Source organism: Branchiostoma floridae, chromosome 4, assembly GCF_000003815.2.
Source record: "Branchiostoma floridae strain S238N-H82 chromosome 4, Bfl_VNyyK, whole genome shotgun sequence".
NCBI lineage: Eukaryota > Metazoa > Chordata > Leptocardii > Amphioxiformes > Branchiostomatidae > Branchiostoma > Branchiostoma floridae.
In genome coordinates, this window is record NC_049982.1 from 12,222,700 (window position 1) to 12,246,498 (window position 23,799).

General features: G+C 40.8%; 3 protein-coding genes across 3 annotated transcripts; 1 reads left to right on the forward strand and 2 right to left on the reverse strand.

Annotated features, from left to right (window-relative positions):
• Positions 1-93: 93 nt before the first annotated feature.
• Positions 94-1,864, reverse strand: LOC118414762 (techylectin-5A-like). The gene is made up of 2 exons (XM_035818980.1): positions 1,174-1,864; positions 94-896 (listed from the first exon to the last, which is right to left on the reverse strand). The coding sequence occupies exons 1-2, from the start codon at positions 1,679-1,681 to the stop codon at positions 202-204; spliced, it is 1,203 nt and encodes a 400-aa protein (XP_035674873.1). The 5' UTR covers positions 1,682-1,864; the 3' UTR covers positions 94-201.
• A 2,617-nt stretch (positions 1,865-4,481) lies between these two features.
• On the forward strand, positions 4,482-18,127 carry LOC118413580. The gene is made up of 11 exons (XM_035817107.1): positions 4,482-4,728; positions 5,681-5,860; positions 6,814-6,930; positions 10,651-10,751; positions 10,995-11,103; positions 12,831-13,010; positions 13,249-13,479; positions 16,168-16,323; positions 16,478-16,548; positions 16,835-16,949; positions 17,103-18,127. Exons 1-11 carry the CDS (start codon positions 4,497-4,499, stop codon positions 17,276-17,278), a joined length of 1,668 nt encoding a protein of 555 aa, XP_035673000.1. The 5' UTR covers positions 4,482-4,496; the 3' UTR covers positions 17,279-18,127.
• LOC118414223 (ribonuclease P protein subunit p30-like) lies at positions 17,516-23,736 on the reverse strand. The gene is made up of 12 exons (XM_035818110.1): positions 23,494-23,736; positions 23,042-23,103; positions 22,371-22,430; positions 22,051-22,125; positions 21,520-21,591; positions 21,091-21,180; positions 20,816-20,867; positions 20,569-20,633; positions 20,235-20,264; positions 19,315-19,352; positions 19,009-19,088; positions 17,516-18,528 (listed from the first exon to the last, which is right to left on the reverse strand). Exons 1-12 carry the CDS (start codon positions 23,597-23,599, stop codon positions 18,332-18,334), a joined length of 927 nt encoding a protein of 308 aa, XP_035674003.1. The 5' UTR covers positions 23,600-23,736; the 3' UTR covers positions 17,516-18,331.
• Positions 23,737-23,799: the final 63 nt, after the last annotated feature.

Below are 23,799 nucleotides of genomic sequence, written 5' to 3' on the forward strand. Positions count from 1 at the left end.
GAGAGAGAGAGAGACAGAGAGATCTTTTGAATCGTATTGCAAGAGATCGCCTTTGCCTTATGCACTAAAAACCACACTACGTTCGCTGACGATTCTAGAAACCCTAGATACACAAAGCACTAGCTAATAAGAAGAAAGCATTTGATGTCTACTGCACCTTTCTGGCATCATCTATATAGTGCTTTGTGGTCCTTATTGATTCTACGGTTTATGGAGCTTTTCAGTGTTCGGCAAGAGACCAGTGGGAAGGAGACTCATTTCCACCACCATGAGAGTTCCCGTGTGCTCCGTCCAGGTAACCCAGTCTATTCCCTGATCATGGTCATTGTCCTCGCTGTACAGGTACAAGCCGTTCAGGTTGGAGTGGTGACAGCTCCTGTACCACCAGGCTCCTCGGCAGATCGTCGCGCAGTTGCCGCTCCTGCCATCGTTGTCCCTGTCCCAGGTGCTGAAGGGCTGGCCCTGGTGGTAGGAGAGCGAGTCGCCCGCCGTGCCACTGTACTCTCCCAGCCTCAGGCGGTACATGCCGGCTTCGTCCTCTATCACCACCCAGTCATAGTCCGCGTACTTGGACTCCCCGTCCCAGTTCTCCATATAGATGCGCAGTTTGTAACTGCCCTGGCTGGTCAGCAGGTGAATCCGGTCGTTTCCCAGCCAAAAATCTCCTAATGGAGAACCGAAGCCCCGCTTGTACTCCTGCCAGGTCCTGTAGAAGTCGGTGGTGTTGTCTTTTCTACGCTGCATGACAGTCCAGCCCTCGCCGTTGTCTATCTGACAGTAGACGTAGAAGGGTTCCGCTAACATGCCGCGATGCTTGGAGGAGTAGGGGTAGTTGAGAGGTTGGATGGTGTAGACGCCGCTTTCCGTGTTTCCGATTGCGACCACGTCTTGACAATCTACAACACACATCGTCGTGGTTAAAAGCCGTACCAACGCGTTTTTCTAGTTTATGCAGGAATTAACTAGAAGGTTTTTGATATCTAGATCTTGTTGAAGTCAATTGCAAGGTATAGCTTTGATTGCAAACTTTTAAACATTAAAACGGCAGAAAACAACAAACTTTCCGCGATTGGCTGAAATGTGTCATAGAAAAAAAATGATAAGAAAAATTTTAAAAAGGGCAGACTCTCTATTGGATTTCTTTTATTACAAAGCACGCTGATTTCAACATACCTTTTGGATACACGATTGCACTGCCGTCTGCTTCTGCGAGGTTTTCCATTCGTTCCTTCGGCGTCACAAGTTGGTCCAGCATTTCCAGGACAGAAAAGGACACATCTTGCAGGCCTTGCTCAAGTTTATTCAGCCGAGTGTTGGTCAGAAGAAGCTGTTCCGACATTATTTCTAGGAGGTAGTCCCTCCTTGGGATCACATTTTCTTTTTCTTCCATTTTCTCAAAAGCCCCTTCCACGCGAGACACCACGACATGCAGCTGTGTCTTGAGATGGTGGAAGTAGTTGATAGCGGTGCCTCTCCAGGACAGTAGGGCGTCCATACCTTTGCGAATGTATTTGACATCCACACATGACGTGACATTCTCCGGCGGGAACTTGGAAGGATGTTTTGTCGCCTCATCATCTGACCGTTGTTGGCGTCTGCGACCGACGTCTTGAGACGCTGTTTGTGGCATGAGGATGACACAGACAACACAGACGAGAAGACTAACGCGTATAGGGGCCATATTCGGGAAGGCACTCACCGTAAAGAGAAGTCTGCCAGAATTCAAAACTCCTCCTAAACTACTTTGGCGAACGATCAAGTGATTTCTGTGGAGTGGGATCGCTTTTTGGCTGCGAATATTGCATTCCGCAGGCACATTTACGCTTTCGTGAACTACCTGACTCACCGTCACGTGGAGGAGATGCTAAAGGTAAAATATAGATACGTAGGAGGAAGAGTCATAGACCGCAGACACAATGTAATGGAAAACAGAGGATTGTGCTGCATTTCCGAAAATCCTGCGCTGCTCTGTTTCGCTACCTGTTGCCAAATCACTCTCCTACAGCAGAGATGAATCTGTGTGTGTGCGGTAGGTTCAGAAGGAGTATAACGACGGAGAATGTGCCAAATAAACTCAGCAAATACTGTTCGGAAACTTGAAATCATTGCTCTTCGGCTCTTTGCGTCTCGGAAGGCAATCGACAGTTTCAGTCAGTCTCAGGGCCTCGGTTCTCTTACAGGTTACTCTTAGTAGTCCCGGCTTGGTAGTACCTATTACTTAATCAATTGTGTAATACAGTGTATTGTGTATCATTAAAAACTTATCTACTATCCTTTACGATGATAAACACACCATAGTATGTGTTACTAAGCAAAAGTGCTGAGATTCCCTGCCAATACAGTGGCACTGTGGGATTTCGTGGCCTCCTCCGCAGATCTAGCAGCGTTTTTTGTGTGTTTTTGGGTCTGATTCGCGATTTTCAACATGGGCTAAGGCTCTCTAATGCCGAGAAAGGGTGTTTCTGCCCAGTTAAACTTCCTCTCTCGGCATCAGAGAACCTTATCACTGTTGAATCAATCGTGAATTAGTGCTCCCTTCAAGAATAAAAGCCAGCCCTGCCAGAAGTCTGCAAGTATGGCAAGGGATGTCGGCACTATTTCTGGCGACGAAACAAAGAAACCAGTCATGGTGTTCATTGTATAAAGGGGTTATCATAACAAACTAGGTATCATTCTAAAGGAAAACATCCAATGATCATTATCTGAAAAGCAACGGACATATAATCAAGGGCACTTCCTGCAATTCTTTTCCGCGACCTCCACACAATTAGCCTTGGAGCTCAACCATGAATGTGCGATCACAGCAAATGTTATATTATTGTACTATAAGGCAACTAGAGTTCGGCGACCTCATACTTCCATGAAATATTTAGAGCTTTTGTAAATTTCATGAAATTGACTAACACATTAACATAATTTATGCATGGTGTTGTTCATCATTGACTAACATATAATATGTCACAAGTATTAACTTCCCATCATTAATCATAAAACGGTTTTGCAATTTTTACATAAATTATGCAAACAAAAACAATTTTTACATAAATTATGCAAAAAAGTACCATATTTGGTATCTGCTTATATTCCACCTATCATAATTAACATGTGTTACATTTATTGAAGTCCAGTTATTGGAAACAATGGAATTATACAATTTCCTCATCAATTATGCAAATCAAGTCCTCATTTGCATAACATGTATATCATCATGAACATCTTTGCTTAAGCTAACTACATGCCTAAAATGATGCCAATCCGTCAATCCTTTCTGCAGTTATCCTCTTTAGAATGTCTTAACAAAAAAGCCCATGCAAATTATAAATTAAATTTTAGGGAATTGAAACTTGCCCCACTTTGTCATGACACTGAAAGCTATCTACCACCCAAATGTCAAGACCATATCACGTTCGGGACAAGAGATACATAGAAAAAACTGCTATGATAGATCATTCTCATTAATTATGCAGATGTACCCATATTTCACATAATTAGTATTTCATTTTGTACAACGTTGTACCTACATACCAAAAATCATGAAAATTCGTTGTTCCCTTCTTGAGTGATACACTTCAGAAGTTTTTGACAAAAATGCTCCTGCTGTACGGTATGTGCCCACAGGACTTCATTACACCCATGGTGTACATCACTTAAAAATTGTTAAATTTGGGTGTTTCTACCATTTTTGACCAAACATGTAGATTTTGGGTTCCTGTGTCATGAAATAGCCAACTAATCTGGAATTAGGTACATGTATATGGGTGACCATGGGTGGACTCTTAGCACTAGGAATGGGCAGCATTTTGTTTTGGGATTGTTCAATTTCTGCAAAAGCTTCATGTGCAAAAGTACATTTTTGCATTGGGATGGGGATGTATTTACATATGCTGTATTTGCTCATGAGCAAGTGTCAGATTTTCTAGATCTGATTTTATTTCTCTCACGCATGCATGTATTGGATGAGAGTCAACCAAGCCCCTGGCTTTGGTCCAATTAGACCAATGCAGGAGAAGCCCGTCAGAATCCGCTTCCCTAGTGAAAACACAACTTGAGAGGGAATAGTCATGAAAATCCTTGACTCCGTTTCCTGCATATTCAGGGTCACTGGTTCCATGGTGCGTTGTTCCTTAAGCTGTTTTACCAAATCGGTATCAAACATTGCAGCTATGTCGGGCAAATTCTATAAATGTTAGCCTTCACTATTGCGGGATTGCGGCCTACCCCCTGCGGACACACTTCGATTTCACGCAATTTGTACGACTGTTTGTCCTATGAAGTATGATACCCCATCGCAGTCCTACCTTTTGCTAGAAATTAAAAGACAAACTTCAATCATTTTTAGCTAGAAGTCTGAAATAACGAATTTCATGTTATAAATACGAAGACCCGCGTAACACAATTGGGCAGTATTCATAATCATACTGTTACATCTTTTCTTCAAGATGATAATGCCTCTCTAATTGACTTGATAAGGCCCATGTTAAACCATAAGAGTCAAGATGGAGACCAAGTTGCTCCTTGCTGTTTGGCTGCTCCTCCACACGGCGTACTGTTTGCCGAAGGACTGCGGAGAGTGCGACCCTGACGCCTGTCCGGAGATCGACTGTCCCTCCAACATGACGACGAAAGATGCCTGTTCCTGTTGCAGTGTCTGTTTGAGGGACGAGGACGAGGCTTGTGGGGGCAAGCATTGGTCGGAAGGCCGCTGTGTGGAAGGTTACTTCTGTACGGGTGAGACAAGAACTTTCTTCAGCAGAACAGTCGAGGAATACCGTCGTTTTAGTGCGATTTTTAGTAAGGGGCTGTCTGGTACAATCTTAGAAATTACTTTTAAGTATAGTATATTAATAGAATTGTATAAAGTAACATTTGAGAAGCTAATCTCTAGCTGAAAGATCGCCAAGTTTCCTTTGCATCTGCTTTCAATTAATGATCGGTCAAACTTTGTTTTACTTGAGTTCAAGTTGACAACTACCCGTTATTATGCACACCAAACATTAACCACTTTATATTAGCACATTTCTATAGAACTCAAATTGAGCCAACCGAGCATGCAATGTTTTATTTTTTTATCCATGAGCCTTAACTTTAAAAAAAATTCCGTTTATCAAGCCACTGATCAACTTTTTTCACAAAGTCCTGTTTGCTCCCTTGCATGCTAGCAGGACAGTCACATTGTTCAGACCAGTCTGTCTGTCCGCGATCCGTCTGTCTACACGATAACTTGAGAGTGTCTCGATGGATTGTCGTAGTATTTGATATGTAGGTCTAGATGATTTGAGGGCCCCTAGCGGCTTGTTATAGCACCGAATAGGAACGTCAGGCGGCTTTTATATATCGTGTTCTGGACAAGTCATTGTCATGACTTTTGATGTTGCAGTGTATACAGGTGGCTCGTGTGGTCGGAAAGAATCGACATAACAGTTTCGCCCGCTGGCAGCTTTCTTTGAAACTGCAGAGGGCGTTTCAGTTTCAGACTTTGTTTGAAATAGTACGTCAGGAAGGAAGGCCTACGGATAAATGGATGTTTGACATGTGGAGGACCAACGGAATGGTATCTTAATTATGCAGGCTGAGGCTTGCTTTGCATGGTTAAGGAGGAAAATTTATATTTAAAAAATTCAATCAATTTTGACTTCTCTTCCCCTCCAATAATCTGCCTTGTCTGTTGAAACGTTCACAGCGGATCCAGACAATGACGAAGAGGAGCCTGGTCGGTGTAACTGCAGGTACCCGTACCGGGTGTGCGGGTCTGACGGGAAGGACTATGTCACCTACTGCCAGCTCAGATTTGCCTCCTGGCGCAGCAAGAAGATGGGCGGGGACAAGATCCACCGGGTGCACAAGGGATTCTGCAAGTTCGGTCAGTGAAGCTTTATTTTCTGTATACTTGAATTGTGATCGTTGAAATGCGGGATACATGTGTATATTCACTTACTGATCAGTGCACATAGATACCTAGATGAATTGTAAGTATTTGAAGCAATTTGATATTGGGGAAATTACTTCTTTACTTCTATCAGAAAAAAGTGAAGTGAAGCTTTACTTTGAGTCTGGAAAACGTTGAGCTAACGGCAGCAGACGATTTATCAAGTGACAAGTCAGATTTGTCTGTGTTGAAGTGAAGACAAACACTAGGGATGACGGCCGCCCTTAAACCTGTGACTTTCCGTGACTACTGCTCTCATGGCCTTAAGTAACTCCAGCTGTCCGTCACCGAGTACTTCAACTTTAATCCGACCTGAACACTAAAATAAACACCATGTCATTCCATTGGCTTGTCAGTCAATGTTGACATGGTGTGCGTTATCTTAACATAATGCGTCCAGTTTGGATCAAAGCTGCTAGATTTTTCATGTTTTCTTGTTTATCGATGGTGAAGTTGTTTTCAAGCATATCTTCTCTGGTCTTCTCTGGATGAGATACCCTTGGGCAGTGGAGAATTAGGTCAGTTGCTTGGATGGTGGCCAATATGTTCAAACTCTAATCAGTTTGTCACGGTACAGCTTGCATGCTGTGCGTCTATTTATATATATAAGGCACGTCCCAAGGACATACGGACTTCCTGGCTTTGAGACAAATAGCTATGGAGGGTGGTTTCACATAACCGGCTAACCACATCTGTAACAGACCACAAGCAAGAGAAGCTTAAGAAATAGGAAATGTTCCAATCATAATTTGACCAGAAGGTTTCCAATGGTATTATTATGTACAATCCGAACACGTAGGATTGAATGCCACGACTACTTTCATACTAAGCAAGTGAACTTTTATGACCATATGAACGTTCGTTTCTCTCCATCAACTATACAACAGCTCCGATCATCTCCATTCCACCGACGGATGTCCGGAACACCACTGGGGACACAGTGTACATGAGCTGTGAAGTCAAATCCAACCCGTCTGCGCAGATCGTCTGGAAGTTTAAGAAAGGTGAGGCCTATCACGATGGTTATTTTTTTCAACCGTAAGACCTTCCTGTAGTTTAACATCCATCCTATTCTAGCACCAGTCCGTTTTTTCGGCAAGTCAGGTTGACGAAATGCCACTCATTCATTTATTATTCGAATAGATCGTTTTCACAGAACGTTCGAAAACCGCTTCGCCACGCGTGGGCGCCATGTTGGATGATAACCTGGATGACTAGAACACAGAACGGTGCTATCAAAGTTACTTGCGGCGGGTTCAAGTGTGCTGTTTTGTCTCCGTACTGTGAATGATATAGTGATGTAGCCAAGGCTAGATATCAGGACAAAGTTGCAATAATAGGTCTTGATCCGTGTGCTTTTAATAAGAGAAAAGGCATTCGACGATCTAACGCTCTTGCCGATGGTTGAATACCCGGACATCAGTTACCGCTACCCTGGGCGACTATATAACGTTATGTACACTCCTATCATATAGGCTGCGCACGGAGGACTAGTCTGAGACTAGTTACAGCCCTATACAGCGGAGTTTGCGTTACACAGTCTACCCCAGTTTCCAGCTGCCCTCACTATCCACTTGCCTCACAAGGGGCAAGATTTGTCGCTTCTCCAACTCTGACTCAGTGTGAATTGTTTTCTACTCCGGTCAAAACTGAGCTACGGCGTGCTTCAGCCAACTACGTACTATACGACGTTGTTTGACAAGGCGCGACGTAATTTGGAGAACTCGCGCGTAGTTCACCCAACGAGCTTCAATACAACTTGTCTTTCGGCCTGAGGTACGGTCTTACTCAACTACTTCGTATTAAAGTAACCATTGCCTGACTAAAAATGCTCTCCTTGCCCGACAGTTACTATGTACAGTAAGCGTGTCTCTTGTCTATTGTATGCAGATGATTTAGTTCTTTTCTCTGAATCCAAACAAGGTCTACAATGTTCTTTGAATAGACTAGAAGAATACTGTCAAACATGGCACCTAAATGTGAACCTTAGGAAAACAAAAATAATTGTTTTCACTAAGGGTGGTCGTATACCAAAAGATGTGTATTTCATGTATAAGAACAATCCTGTTGAAATAGTGACAAATTATTGTTATTTAGGTATTGTTGTCAATTCTGCGGGTACTTTCAAGGCGAACAACAAACACAGTAGGGGTCTGAAAGCTTTATTCGGGATAAATCAATCCCTAGACAAAGCCGATGCTCCTTTGTCTGTCAGAAACAAACTTTTTGATACATGTGTTAAGCCCATAATTCTCTATGGATCGGAAATCTGGGGTTCTGTTAAAAGCTCCAAATCCTGTCCTATCGAAACAATACATCTAAGATTCTGTAAGCAAACCCTACACGTACCAAGATCCACAAGTGGCCTCGCCGCTAGAGCCGAGTTAGGGAGGTTCCCCATTCATTTGGAAGCCTCCCTAAATGCTATTAAACACTTAATTAGACTTCGCCAGAAAGTACCAGCAGACAGTTTCCAGTCAGACGCTCTCTCTTGCCAGATAGATTTAGACAAGGCTGGAGCCAAGTGTTGGGCTTCAGGAGTTCGCCAGTCACTGGAGGAATGCGGTTATGGTTACATATGGCATTGTCCTCTACAGCATAATACAAATTCGTCTCAAATTATCAATTCTATCAATCAGCGTCTGAAAGACATTTATTTTCTAAGAGAGAGACACAATGATAACAAAGGTGGATCCGCTAAAAACAAATTGAGGTCTTACAGACTGTTCAAGTCAACCTATAATGTAGAACAATACCTGGATATTGACAATATTCGGCACAGGACGGCCGTCACAAAACTACGAGTCAGTTGCCACAAATTACACATCGAAACCGGAAGACATAACCGCAGTCCTCTAGAACAACGAATATGTAGATACTGCAATCTAGATAAGTTAGAAGACGAACATCATTTTGTAGTAGAATGTAGTTTGTACAAGAAAGAGAGAGCTGAACTCTACAGACTAATAGAACCCATGTTCCCCCACTTCATACATCTAAGTAATATAGACAAATTTATATTCCTTATGAATCTAGACAAACCTTTACTTATAAAGCATATCTGTTCTTACATTTTCAATATCACAAAGAAACGAGAAGAAGCCGAATGTACGCAGTAGATTACGATCCTTGAGTAGTGTAGATTCATTGTATCATTATATCATGTTGTATCATTTGTTGTGACCTGTACTAAACCCAGTGGGTATAAATGTACAATAAAGGTCTTCATTCATTCATTCATTCATTAAACCCAGCCAGTGAGAGATTTTGTAAACACATCTAGTGCAAAATGTAACAACCCAAACTACGTATTTTCAGCCATACTGCGACAAAGTTGGACTACAACCACACCAACTTGTACATCACCTCGACATCGTAACGTTATTGTATTCTCCCCCAATACGCTAAACTGAGAACAAGATAAACATTCGATCGTATCGCCATTATGAAAACCAGAAGAATTCCCTGAGGCTAAGGTTTGGTCGTTACATATTTTCTACAATAATAGCTACGCATATGTGTGCGTGGTACCTAACTTGCGCATGCATTCTATGAAGCTTTTCAAACCCTGCTCACTGCGACAGAAGACAACCTTCATTTCTTCAACTAGAACGTAAATATATTCCCACCTGTGAGACAAAGTTGGTGACAAAGTTAGAGATCTTTAAGCTTGCAGTGCTGACCTGCCCGTGTCACACCCTGTCTGTAATGCTGTCTAACCGGTTAACCTGTCACTACACTTGACTTGACTTGAGGTAGAAGTTCAGCCCGTTTGTAAATAATAACCACAAAAAAACTTCTTTCCATGTACGTGCAACACACAGCCGTGTGGAGATCGAGCAGCTTATTGAGCAGCTTATCATCCAACATGGCCGTTCGAACGTTCGAACGTGACTGTGACGTCACATGAAAACGATCTATAGATAATTCGAAATTATCCGTCTCAATTGACGGGGCAGATTAACATAGTCAGTATACGTATTGACATCACTTTGCACATGCCAGAAACTTGTAAACCGAGCCTGTTGAACACCATCCCTTTAACATATGCATCTTTCAAGATTTACCCAAGTGCATACGTTTGTGATCTGAAACTTTGGATTTGGAAGTGGGGATTCAACTGAACTTCGCATAGGAACAAGACGTAACGTTACATTTTTGGAATGGCTAACGTTAACGTTAACGTTACATATAACGCAGTCAAACCTGTCTATAGCGGCCACTGAAGGGACTGGTCAAAATTGGCCACTATAGAGAGGTGGCCACTATTGAGAATATGCTAATTAATTGACCACAAGCAATAAGTTACACATGGTTTTAGTACTGACTGATCTTTATTCATAAAAGCTATAAAAAGTTTTAAATGTTCTACAGTTGATATTGTCTGAAGAGACCGGCATAGGGTGACGATACGGCCGCTGTATATGGCCGAACGCGTGCCGAAACATAGATCAGCGGTCCGCGTGGCCGTAATCGGCAGTGTTTTTGTACCTGCGGGACCGGAAATCGTGTGGCCGTGGCCGCGTTGGACAGGTGGCCGGTAAGCCTATTTCTTAATCATTACGAATCCAAGGGACCGACAAAAAGTGGCCACTATGGGCAGGTGGCCGTTATGCAAAGGTGGCCGCTAATACAGGTTTGACTGCACCGTCCACCGAAGAGAGAAATACTTGTCATTCATTACTCAAATACTTACTACGCTCAACTTTCTGTTTTGTTTGTAGATGAGGAGGATGAAGGGGTGGACCTTCCAGGCGACTATGCCAACATCTTCTGCAGTTTCCGCGGCGGGCCGGACACCAACAAGGTGACTGGCTGGGTGCTGGTAAGCTGGGCCTACCACATAGTGGTGCCATCACATTTTCATTTTATTGACATTCATTTATAAATCATGCAGTTTGTATTGGTATCTTCTGCTTTGTTGCATCACTTCTCTACATTTGTATCTGGCGTGGCGCATATGGGACTGTTTTTCCAGGCTGTCGGACTGACAAGATAATTACTTGCGTACAGACATACACCTGTACTTGGCAGCCTGACAGACAGTGTTGCGTTTCTTATCCTCCAGATTGAAGGCGTACAGAAGACGAATGCTGGCATATACCAGTGTTTTGCTGCCAACGAATTTGGGAATGATACCAGCAAGGCCTATTTAGAGGTACTGGAAGAAGAACTGTGAGACAGTGACAATCTTCAATGACGAAAGCTTGTTAGTCACGTGAGGCAGACTTAACGTGAAGTAAAACTAAATGTTAACATTCGCGCACTGATCATGACTTCTTTATTGATGCCAAGAAGATGCTTTGGGTAGAAATGATAGTGGTGTATTTGTGTTTGTATGACATTATGTGGGAAAAAAAAGACATGTTCTTTGAAAGATTTTCTTACATTAACGTCTCAATTAAATGGATTGATATGATATGATATACATGTACTAGCAAATTAGGATTTCAGCTGATTTATTTGGAGGAAGAATGCCTAATGTGGCGGTACGACTACAGAAAGGACATGATAAGGGTGACCCGTCTTTGCACATTGAACAACTTCCCTTACAATTACATGTGTACAAGTAAATTTGATGAGATGTAGTTACCTGAAGTACAGCACATATTGTCGTAGTTCTGTACAAAATGTAATCTCCAAGCAGATGTGGAAAGGTATGAAATCGTTTGGTCATATAAAATGGAACACTCAGTGTATATTCAAAAGTATACCAAGGCCACTGTGGTTCTATGGTACGTCCCTCTGTTGACCCGATGCCTGTAAGCAAGGAACGGCAACTGTTTTTGTACTTTCCGGGCAAGCAGAGGTTCGGCTCAGACTATTTTTTTTTTACGAGTTTTAGTGGGATTTCTATTTTGTATCGTTTTCTCGCCGAAAATGGTACAAAAGAGAAAGCCCGATAAAAATGCATTAAAAAAGCTGGAGCCTGCTTGGAGAGTACTTTTTTTATGACGAACTTCCCTGAATAATATTCGTATCATAAGCCAACAAAAGGGGTCAAAGGGCCATTAAGCAGATTGTTTACAGCAAACAATAGGCTTTTAAGGTGAAGTAAAGGAACCTGTTTGTTGATTTTGGAAGTGTAATCGACACTACTGATTCAGTTGAGCCCTTTTATTCCGAACTTTGGGGGGAGGCAGACTGAGCCACTGAAAGAGCACATAGTTGTAATACGCCCAGGGAATTTTTTCTTTTGGTGGGGAGACTCTTTCAGACGTTTTCTTAACACTAGTTTTCAGATTACATCCTATTTGGTACTGATCCAGTCTGAGAAATGTCACTGGTATTTCTCACACATTCTATCTTAGTTATATTTACATGCATAACATCCAAGTCTTAGACATCGTTCAGAACTTCATGGGCCAGTCATAGCAGCACTCCGGTGAGCAAAATCATCCTATCAATGTGTCACATCTCCATGCTTCTTTATCAAGAAAGCACTGTTTACTGTGAAAGTTTTTTTTTGGTCCATGAATGCTATGCACCTATGTAAACATACTGCCACCCCTAGAGCTGTAGTGGTATCTCCCTAGCATACAGGAATGCTAAGGTGTTTGCTCTTGGATGACAGCATCTCCCTACAGTAGACTGGGAAATGTCTCAAAGTAGGAAAACTCAATCATACACACAAAGTTCTTAAAAATGACGTTCCCAAACTAGAAAAGACATTTTCCACACTTAAACAGCACAAAGACTGAAATCTTCGGCCCAAACGTCTTATTTGCTATAATCTGTCTGTACTAAAATGTGGGTAGATATTTTGAATTCTACGGTAACATAGCAGTCTCCCCAGGCTGGGCCCCCTACACACACTAAGCTTCCTGTCTGAGCCCAGACAGGGTGCAGCTCCTGCATTCTCTCTGCAGCATCTTGGTAACTCCAGTAAGGGAGTCCCAGTAAGGCATGGACATGAAGGTTTTGTTGGTAGTACTGGTGGCAGTGGTGGTGGTGGAGGGGAGGAAGGCTCTTGGGAGGTGTCCTCCCTGTAAGCTGGACCAGTGTCCCGACATTCGGGGCAAGTGTGTGGGGGATGTCATCAAGGACCCCTGCCACTGCTGTGAGGAGTGCGCCAAGACTGAAGGTACACCTGTACTTCTCATTGTAAATATGGTCATCATAAGTGCGCATCAAACCTTCAAACAATTGGACGTTTCAAAGTTGAAAGAATAAAATAACTAAACTCCATAAAAACAGCAAAGATTTGAATTTATTCTCATATAAGCAATATCAGGAACATTTGCAAACTGCACCTAGCTTTTTGAAAAAGCCTAAGAGTAACATTTTTGATGGAAAAAAAAGCTGACTTTGCAAATTTGCAGGGGAAACATGTGGAGGGAAGAGAAACAAGCTGGGAACCTGTATGGAGGGCCTGCACTGTGAGACCAAGAGAGGGAGGAAGAAGGGCGTGTGTGTCTGTAATGTGGAAGGAAAGGTCTGTGGCACCGATGGCGTCACCTACAGCAGCCTGTGTGAACTGGACCTCAACAAACTGGTCGGCTTCAGGGAAGGGTGGTCACTGGAGAGGCGCCATGATGGCCCGTGTTACTCAGGTATGAAAGGTTTAATCTTCTGCCTCAGTGATGTATAAACAAGGGAGGATTATTGTTGTCTGTCTGCCCATCATAGTAAGGTTAACCACCCACTGAACAGTTTTCTACAGACTTCACAAGTACATGTATTTGATGATTTCAAAGACGGGGTACCTCTAAGAAGGGTATTCATGTAAGTGTGTAGCGACTGAAAGAAGGATATAAAGAATGAGATTGGGTTAGGGTTTAAATTACAGTTGTAATTGAGAAAATTCCATTCCATTTCATGGCAATGGAATTGTATTGGCACAGAACCAAACACCATCAAAAGGCAGTCTAGTGCATACAGCTCAGGGAACTTTGGGAACTCCAGTCACATTAAATCACTTGAAGTGTGTGGTAAAATCAATACTTCAAGGACTATTACCACATTACTGGCAGGGTTATTGGATTATTGTTCAAGAACATGAACCTGGGTTCAAAGGAGTAGCTTTGTGCTGTTGGAAAAAGCCATTTAGCTCATGATACATTGCCGTTTCAGGAAAATTCAAGGCTGATGAAAGTGTGTAGGTTGATCTGAGCCACAAATAAGAGAAAAAATTATGGTTCTGGGTGTCTTGAAGGTACAATGTTCCAGTAAATCAAGTTGCAAAGATTCCAATACATCACTTCAGAAGTCACATGGACTATCATTAAAGGGCAATAATGTAAATTTGCTATAATTTTACAGAAATAAAAATTGTATGTATTACTCTATAAGTACTTAAAAAATATCATCATGGGGCTTTTTAATGTCCTCTGCATTCATTATCATGCATACATAATATCATAATATAGCTAGAACAATGGAATGTACAAAAGTTTACTAAATCTAAATCGTAACAAACACTTTGCCCCCTCCCCATCTCTTCTGACCAGTCCCTTGCCCAAGACGTCTACTGGAATGTTCCACCAATATTTACACGTCATTCCTCAGAAATGAACTAAATGAAGTGTTGATCCAACTAATCTGCTTTACCAAGCTTTCAAACACCTGGCACTGTTGTAATTTTCCTTTCCAAGGTTTTACTAAAAGGCTAAAGACCCAAAATCTTTAGGAACATTTTAAATCTTTAAATCTCTCTATAACCTTCTTGGTCTCACCATTCAACAGATTTTCTACAAAACATTTTTGGAAATTGGTGCATGTGACACAAAAATATCAGCATTGTTTAAGAAAACAGGAACGATCTATGTTTCCCTTGGGCGAGTTGAAATAGTCTTCAGTTACAGGAGCCTCTAAACATTGTGTGCAGCTGCTATTTAGGTTTGACATACCACAAAGGTCTTAGGGAAATGGAGATGGAAACATTGCAGCCCCGAAAACAAATAGCACCATTCACCGCATGTTTCGGTTGGAAAGTAAGTTTGTGCCGGGGAGGTCTGAAAGAGGGGCCCTGTGAAGGGAGAGGCAGCCAGATTTTGAGTATACTGCTGACATTCGTAACGAAGAAACATTTAATAATACCTACTATATCGTTATCGTGCCTACTGCCTTTCATGCCTACAGTAGTTTTGATAGTTAAGGTATGAAATGTGACAAGAATGCATGTACACATGTATATATATAAGTATGTAAAGAAACATGTATTTTCCTGACCCTCCATAGTGATCACTGTCAAGTGTATTATGTCTAGACTCTACTTCCTTCACTAAGTCAAGTGTTTATCTTACCCATTTGGGGACTCCATTGGGCCCTGACATTAATTCCCAGTTAGCTTAACCCCCATTATGCACACATGATCTTGCACTGTTTGGACTGCCTGTGTCAACTAGCCCTAATGTACTAATAATATTAGCCCCATGCACACGTTTAGGAGAGTTATGTGTTTTTAGTGTTCAAACTTTGTAAGGTTATAATCATTGATTTCTAACCATGAAAGCATTATTTGCTTGTCAATCATGGCTATAGAACTAAATGTTGCCAAGGTAATTTTAAGAACCCTTTAATAAATTTCAGTGTTTGGTGTTATGTGACATGAGTAAGGCATGTAAGGCTTAAGACGTCATTTTAAGACTTTCCAAGTTTGCTTCAGCTAATGAAGGTTTGAGATCATCTGTGACAAAATCCCACCCACCCTTTTGAGGCACATGCATGCATGTTGAGACAGGCTTCCACAAATTTTGAGAAAAGATTCAGAGGGTATCCTGACCATGCTGACATCCAAAATCCTGTATAACTCCTTCAATAGAACACCTAAATCCTAATCTTTTCCAGAGCTACCAAAATTGGCTTTGTGACTGTGACTCTTATTTAGATAATTAGAATATGATGTATGATATAGAAGTATGATTTGAAAGACAATAAAAAAACAAAACATTAAAAATACGCTATACAGTTGAAGCCAGTTAATTGCACAACGGATAATCACACACTTCTGTTAATTGCACGAAATCCCCAAATCCCATGGTGGTGCTGTTCAGCTTAATAACTTTGCTTTGTTGCACCATTCGGATAATTGCAAGAAATGCACTGGCAAATGGGGTGTGCAATTAAGCGGCTTCTACTGTATATGAAATTTGTAGAGCAATCTGTCAAATTTTGGGGCGCTCATTGGGAGTGTGTGGGTGCATCCTCTTGTGGAAAGTAGTACATAAACGAACAGCATCGAGCTGGTTGGTGCCAGCTGAATACTTTATAGACGTTCATGTCAATTTATCCCAACACAGCTCCAGAGATCGTGACCCCGCCCCAGCACCTGGTGAACACCTCAGGTGCGCAGGTTTACCTCATGTGTGAGGTGACAGGTGTCCCATCTCCCAGGATGCATTGGCGCAAGATGGAAAAAGGGCCTGATGGGATGGTCAAGGTCACAGAAATCCCTGGTAAGTAGTATATTGCCTAATCCACACTGAAGCACTTGGAATAGGAAGGTGGCATTTGTTCCATCAGTTTTTTCAGCTGATGGCTGTGTTAAATGAATGTTAATTTACACTGTTTTGGACTGGCTGTTATCTGATACTCATTACTTGCTTTTAGGAGACAAGCAAAACCTAGCCATCCAAGTTCGAGGGGGCCCTGAGAAGCACCAGGTCACCAGCTGGGTACTGGTAAGTCTAACTTGAATGTTTCTGTTTCTTTATTACAAAGAAGATCTGTATTGTAAAGGGATTTGGGTGTTTAATTGCCATGTACCTAAACTGACTTATACAGGGTTTCGTCTTATATTCTGTACATTGATTGAATATTATGTAGCTATCATGCATTGCTCCTCCCCTTAATATTCTATTGCTATTTGTTATGCCCAGTCTCTTTAATACTGAATATAATAAATGAATGTTGTACTTCTGCCAAATGTTCAATCCTTAATCCCACCTTTGGACCATTCCACTATAGATCTACCCAGTGTCTGAAGAGGATGCTGGGGAGTACGAGTGTTATGCTGAGAACTCAGAGGGCTGGGTGACAGCACGCGGCAGCCTTACTGTCAAACATGGAGAAGTCATACAAGGTAAACTTTCATAACAAAACAGTTTTCCTGTCTTTCTTTTTTTAAAGCTCTCATTAACGGTACTACAAAAGCTTGCGATTGTTAACAACTGCCATGATTTGATACAAAGTTATGGATGTTCATACACTTCTGATCAAATGTGTAATTTCACAGATGCTGACTTTGATGATGATGATATGTATGATGATGATGATGAGGAAGACTATGAAGATGAAGATAGTCAGGAGGAAGAGGAAGAAGAAGAGGAAGAGGAGGAGGAAGAGGATGATGAGGAAGACATTCCAGAGGAAGAACTGGATCGTATGGAGGAAAGAGAGGATGATGCATAGGCTACAGATAGAGTATGCACATTTCATTCAAATAAGCGTGGGAAATGCAGTCATTCATGTAGAAAGTATTGAACTGATGTGAAACAGATGTTTATTGCGACACAATGATGACAATCTCTTACCAATCTTGCTTTGGTAAGAAACAATATACAAGAAGCTTCATCTTTGTTAGAATGATGTTCTGCATGGTGATTTTACAATGACAATGATGTTCTAAGTGTTAAGTATTCTCCAAAGTGTGCTTAAGCATGTCCTTTATTTGCTGTATAGTATGTCAGCTTTTTCAATTGACTAGATTGTATATCTGTTGAGAGATAAATACAATACAGAATATCGTATTTACCATTTAGGGAATACGCATTTAGTATGATTAGTCAATATATTCTAGGGTGATATACAGTATGCAACATACACCAAAATGCTGCATATTAATGTGAGGAAGTTTTTTTTATATTACCACGATCTAGAATGTTACTGGAGTATCTCTTTTCCTATATGTTTGGTGCTGTCAGACTGAGCTTTGAAAGCACATCTACAAAATATACATGTTTAATTCACCTTGGCAGGCAAATAGAAGGTTTATATCCAGCAATCTCTATGGACTTTTTTGTCTCCACTGTTTACTTTAAGAATTTTTGTTCTTTGGAGCCTCTGCTGTATTTGTCTGATATGGGATGGATAAAGAAAGTTAGGCTGTAACTTGTTCATCTGTTGCGCAGTATTTATATGGATTGTGCCACATTAGTTATTCATCAGAGTTGTCAGTAAATTGATACCACAGTAGTATTTTTTCACTGACACCACATAGTCTTTTGTTTATTACTGTACCAATAAACAATAACCAATGGAGCTTTGAAACTTGTTCTTGCTGCTACCACAACAGCAATAGAAGTACATGTCAACCTGAAACTTAGATTAAGTCATAATTGTATTTACTGCATGTAACAGTATATTCATCCTCTATATCTTTCTTGCAAAAAAAAAAAAGACTAAAATGCTATGAAAAGTCTGTTCCTGATTGTAAGGTAAGGTAAGTCAAACCATTGCCTGAGACTACTTAATCTTTTTCTTGGCCACAAGTTTTGGTTTCTTCCCAGGTGGGTCTTCCCTATCCTGCCCTTCCCCCGAGTCCTTTTCCAAAGCCCTCTTGTCAGTAGAGGCTGAAGGGATCCTCTCCACGGAGATCACCCCTGGAGTCTGTTTCATGATCCTCTCGATGGAGATCACACCTACAGCAGAGCCACGGGTCTCTGAGGGGGATGCACAATAGGGGTATTTTATACATGTTGATTTGACTACATGGATGACACCCTATGAGGAAATCAAGAAATTTAAAAAAAAAAAACTTTTTTTCTACTTGATTTTGGACAGATGAGGACAATGTGGCACTGCACTCAAGTTTTGTAACTTATATTAACAGTGCCACATACAGGGTCCTTTACCTCCCCGACCGAAGTCAGGTACCCATTTTTACACCTGGGTGAAGTGAGGAAGGTCGTGTAAAGTGCTTTTCCCAAGGTCACAACATCGGGGGCACAGTGGGGATTGAACTCATGACCTCTAGATTCCGAGCCGAACGGGCTTACAGTGCACTACGCCTGACGCCACAGGCACAAAAACTTGCTATCTAGTAGTAGGCTATCTTACCAGTGTACCACTTCAGCAGCATAACACAGTGGACTACAACTACCAGTCCTGAGTATTTTCAAAGTCTACATGAAGACACTCACCTGCATGAAGTAACGCAGACCTACAGTTGATGGATACAGCATCCTTAGCCTGGGCCTGGTTCATCCCAAACAGCACTCCTCTGGTCATGGCGTCAAGGACATTTTCCAAGATTGTTTTAAAGAAAGTGGTTTATGTTACCCTTTGATAAAATTATTTATTGTATTGTTCATACATAAAAGCAAGCTTGCAGTTACACACATGACTGTACACTACAGCAATTTCCATATTCACATCTGTAACAAAACAGACAAAATGAAAACTCTTTTTACCATATCTATGTATGCTGCTTACAACTGGAAGGATACAAGTTGGCTACATCATGAGGACCTCTTAGCTCTATAGCCTGAAACAGAAGTTATCTTCCTGATGAGACAAACTGGCACTAAAACATTACATAAGTTCAAGTTCGCAAAAAAACGGAAAAGAGTCTCTCAGGAGGCTGAGTAGTTTAACATCTGTTGTACAAGCTCACAAGAAGTTGACAGAAAACGTGAAGATGTAGAAATGGCAGGGCCAGGACTCGAACCCGGGTCTCTGGTAAATGCAACCAGTGCTCTACCAACTGAGCTACCCTGCCTTGTTGGCACAGATTCACATAAAGGCATTGCAGAAAAGTTACAAGTGATGGAAATATGTTGAAGGAACAAGCCATAGTTTTGATCTAGTTTTTACATAAGACATTAGCCAAACTGTGATGAGAAAAAAGAACAGTCATTGCAGAATACAAGACAGAGTACAAAACAGTTAATGATGGAATTCCTATCTGACAACATATCATACTATTAGCATACTGCCTAACATTCACAACTATTCACAGTCTGTCACAATTGAATAGAGAGGCGTGTACTGAGGACTGTCAACAGTGTCACATGCTCTACTGGAGGCAGCAGGTTCGATGAAGGAGGGCCTTAGAGAAAGTCCAATCTTTATTCCAGTGCAAAAACAACAGTTGTTTTTGCACTGGAATAAAGATTGGACTTTCTCTATGAACACAGTGCACAGAATTCACTTGATAACCAAACACATTTGGAATTGCAATATAGTCTTACCCACAACCTGGAGAGGTACATAGAATCATTACCTAATAGAAGAAATTGCAGAATCAAATATATAAATGTTTCTGAAGGATGACTTACATTCTGAAAATTGCAAAACCTTGTATTAAAACTATTGATACTTTTGGGTGCTTATTGATGTATATAAATTGTGTTCATTGAAATCTGACCTTTTCAGCTTGGCTGGAAAGGACAATGTTCTGTAGAGGGGACAAAAAAAATATGTCTATCATATATACTTGAATCCTAGGACATCATTTCAAACAGGTAGGAATATCTATACCAAGCATTTGTTTTATGTTCAAGTACAAAGACACGTACACACAAACACACAGACAAACACACATATATGCATCAAGCGCTACATATTTAAATCTAAAGATCTACAATGAACATGTTTGTCTGGTTAACCCCTGGATACACCAAATACTAAAGCAAGCAAGGGAGCCTGTCTACTAGTTTTTCTCCCCAGAAAAATGTTACATGACAGAAACCAATGTTTACCTTTCCCTTGCAGAATGTCATCAGGTCTGTTGCATTAGAGATGACGTATCTTCTTAATGTACTATCTGCGTATGAAGTAAATGGCAATGTCAAGCAATGCACTACAAACTGTTCAATTTTGTTCTTAATTATTTAGCATAAAATTACAACATACAGCTTCTGTACTGAAGTAAACATTCTAATTTCTGGCTATTTATGTTGTTATGATACATATTGTATAACCTAGACTTTATCATGACAAGATTACCTCTGATAGCTGGAGCATAAACTATCTCAAAGTGAACTCCTCTGGCAATGGCCTGCAAAACATGGAAAAAATCACATTCGTTACACTCGGGGAAAGCTAAGGGGGACTCTCACTTGCATAAAACAAAACGAGCAATTTTAGGAGATTTTGAGTTATACAACTGCATGAGATCATGGCTGCCACACCAATCATTGAGCTGTTCTGACTACAGTATCATTTATAAGAAACGTGTCTTCTAAATGGACAAAAATTTCTGAAGAAGCACTTGTATTTACCCTCTTGATAGGAGTCAGCCTGAGAAAGAAAGGTAGCTTCTGTGTCATGTCCAGGCTGATAATGTCCACCTCTAGTTCCTTACAGGCAGCCTGATACAAGCAACAGTAAGATTCTAATTATAGTGCAGAGGACTGTCTACAGCCATGGAGCAACTATCGTAGGAAGACATAAACTAAACAGGATGCACCCATGCTAGATCACATGATAGAAAACTGCAAGCTAGAAACAGTCACAATAAAATATTACATGAGACTTTTTTTATTGAGAGTAAGAAGACATCTTTTGGATCCTTAAATAGTTTGTGTAGCATCTATATTCTGGTTATAATCTTGCACTTCCATTAGGAGTAGATGTGCTTTTTACAACATTTATATATTTTCAAATCGTTCTCAATCAATATTAATCAGTCCTGCCAAAAGATTCCTTACCTCAAACATCTTTAGGTTAAGTGGCTGGACAGCAAGGATGTCATAGGCAGTGATTGTTGAATTATTGGGGTTCTGCAAGAATGAAAACACAAGTTACCAGCTGTGACATTGTGCAACATATCATGTAGACAATCTAGCTAGGATGGCACCCATGCTAGGAAGAAAATGTTGTGTTTCCTGTTTCCCTACCTTCCCTATAAAACCTGCTGACCCTAGACTTTTTGGAGGTAGGCAGTGGAGTCACATAGCTTCCAGTTAGAATTTTTATTCAGCCTGCTTCCTATTGAAGTAAAAACACTGCTTGTCCTATCCAATGAAGGATAAATGTATCTATTTATAATATGCACTTCATTCAAGATTCACATTGAAAAACAAGTGTCCTTTATATATATATTTTATTTCCTAGGTCTAGTCAGACTGTAGCCAAAAAGATAAGTCATTATAAAAGAAATCAATGCTCCTACTTTCATTCCAGTTTCACACATTACCAGAAAGAGACTATATATAGTATATAAAGAAATCTAAGCTTACCACTTTATATTTCTGCTCATGAGTCTCTATGATAGCTGTCAATCGAGTCAACTGCTGGAATGCTTTACCCTGTACCTACAAAACAGGAAAACAATGTTACTTACAACCAGTCCTGTTCTTGACATGCATGTACATGATACTATTAAAGCCATAAAGTAAATTTATGAATAGTTAATTCTAACACCATATTTGCATATAGCGAGCTCTTGAAAGGTCATTAGTCATTACACATATCAGTACACTTAAGATAATCCTACCAATGTCATAGTGAAAAGTGTTGCTTGCTTAGCAATTTGAAGAATAAATGAAGATGTACCTACCATAAAAGGGGCTAAAGTTGCCTCGCTTAACTCAACTGGTTTTGGTGGTGGAGGAACTACCTACACAGAACATAGTGATTACCAGATCATGGTGAGTTTCAATAACAATTCGAAGTAGCTTCCAAGAACCTACAAAAATACAAAGTAACAAACCCTATTTGACATAGAGAGTCTCAGAGGGAATTGTTACAGCCTAGACAAGTGCTAAGGCAACTTGCAACTTATTTCTTACTTATCTGCATCATTTTATCACATTTCTAGTGCTTATTAACAACGTCAAAGTAAGCCGCGACCAAATTCACTTACTTCCGGGTAGCCTACCGGAAGTAAGCCGACCGTAGATTTCTGAATCGACCGTTGCGGTCGCAGATCTTCGGAGCTTAGCGGGGACTTTCAACAAACTTCAGTAATGATTCGAGCGAACCACCGAACGCGTTCTAAAGCGCACTTTGGCTCGCCGGCGAGTTGAATAAAATGGCGGACAACTCAAGCGGCGAGGGGAAGTGCGCATATTTCAAGACATCCTCACGGCTCAACAAAGTCGTAGTCATACGTTGTAAATATTGCTGTGCAGTGTAATAAGGTAGACTCAACTCATTATGTAGAAAAATGACCGAAAACAGTGAGTTTAATTTTACATTATGTCCCTTTAACCTTTGAACAATACTTACTGCTTGCCCTTTCGTTGTTCCTGGTGTGACGGTGCAATTTAAGGCAACAGACTCATAACCAACTGCAAAACAATGACAGAAAAACATGTATTATGTTACCTTTACAGAATTGAAAATGTTGTTTTTGCCCCTTTCTTCTTATATTATTTCTAATCAAATATTAAAGGTCAATGACCTGGACCTGATGGTCACCATGTGTTGCAAGTGGCAGGACTAAAGAGACTCTGGAGCTATAATATAGTTGTAGACATCATTGACACTGACGACATAATGTCGAGTCTGAATAAAGGCACAAACAAACAAATTAAGGCCGACCACACCTGGACCACACCTGCACATGTGGCCTGGTCCCTAGTCACGTTTAGGCCATTAGGTAGAGCAAACAATGCAAAGAAAGAGAAGTCACTGCACTGTTGTTCATTTCTATAGTATACACCATCATCTATACTCACGTTTGATTGCCATTTCCACAATCTGACGAAGATTTTCTGTATTTTCCGAGTAAGGCACGTTGAAATCACAAAATCGCGCCATTTTGTTTTTTTCGGAGTTTCTCATAGTTTTTATAGGGGGGAGGCTTGTTCATAAAGAGGATCTACCTTTGACGGGTTAAATCTATTACCGTAGAAAATTGATAATATTAGTAGATATCTATTATAGCTACGTATTCCATCTTATCTATGTAGGGGAAAAATAGATACTTGAATCTAACTAAAAGTTGATAAATTAGATCCCTTTGGTGAGAAATAGACCAGTCC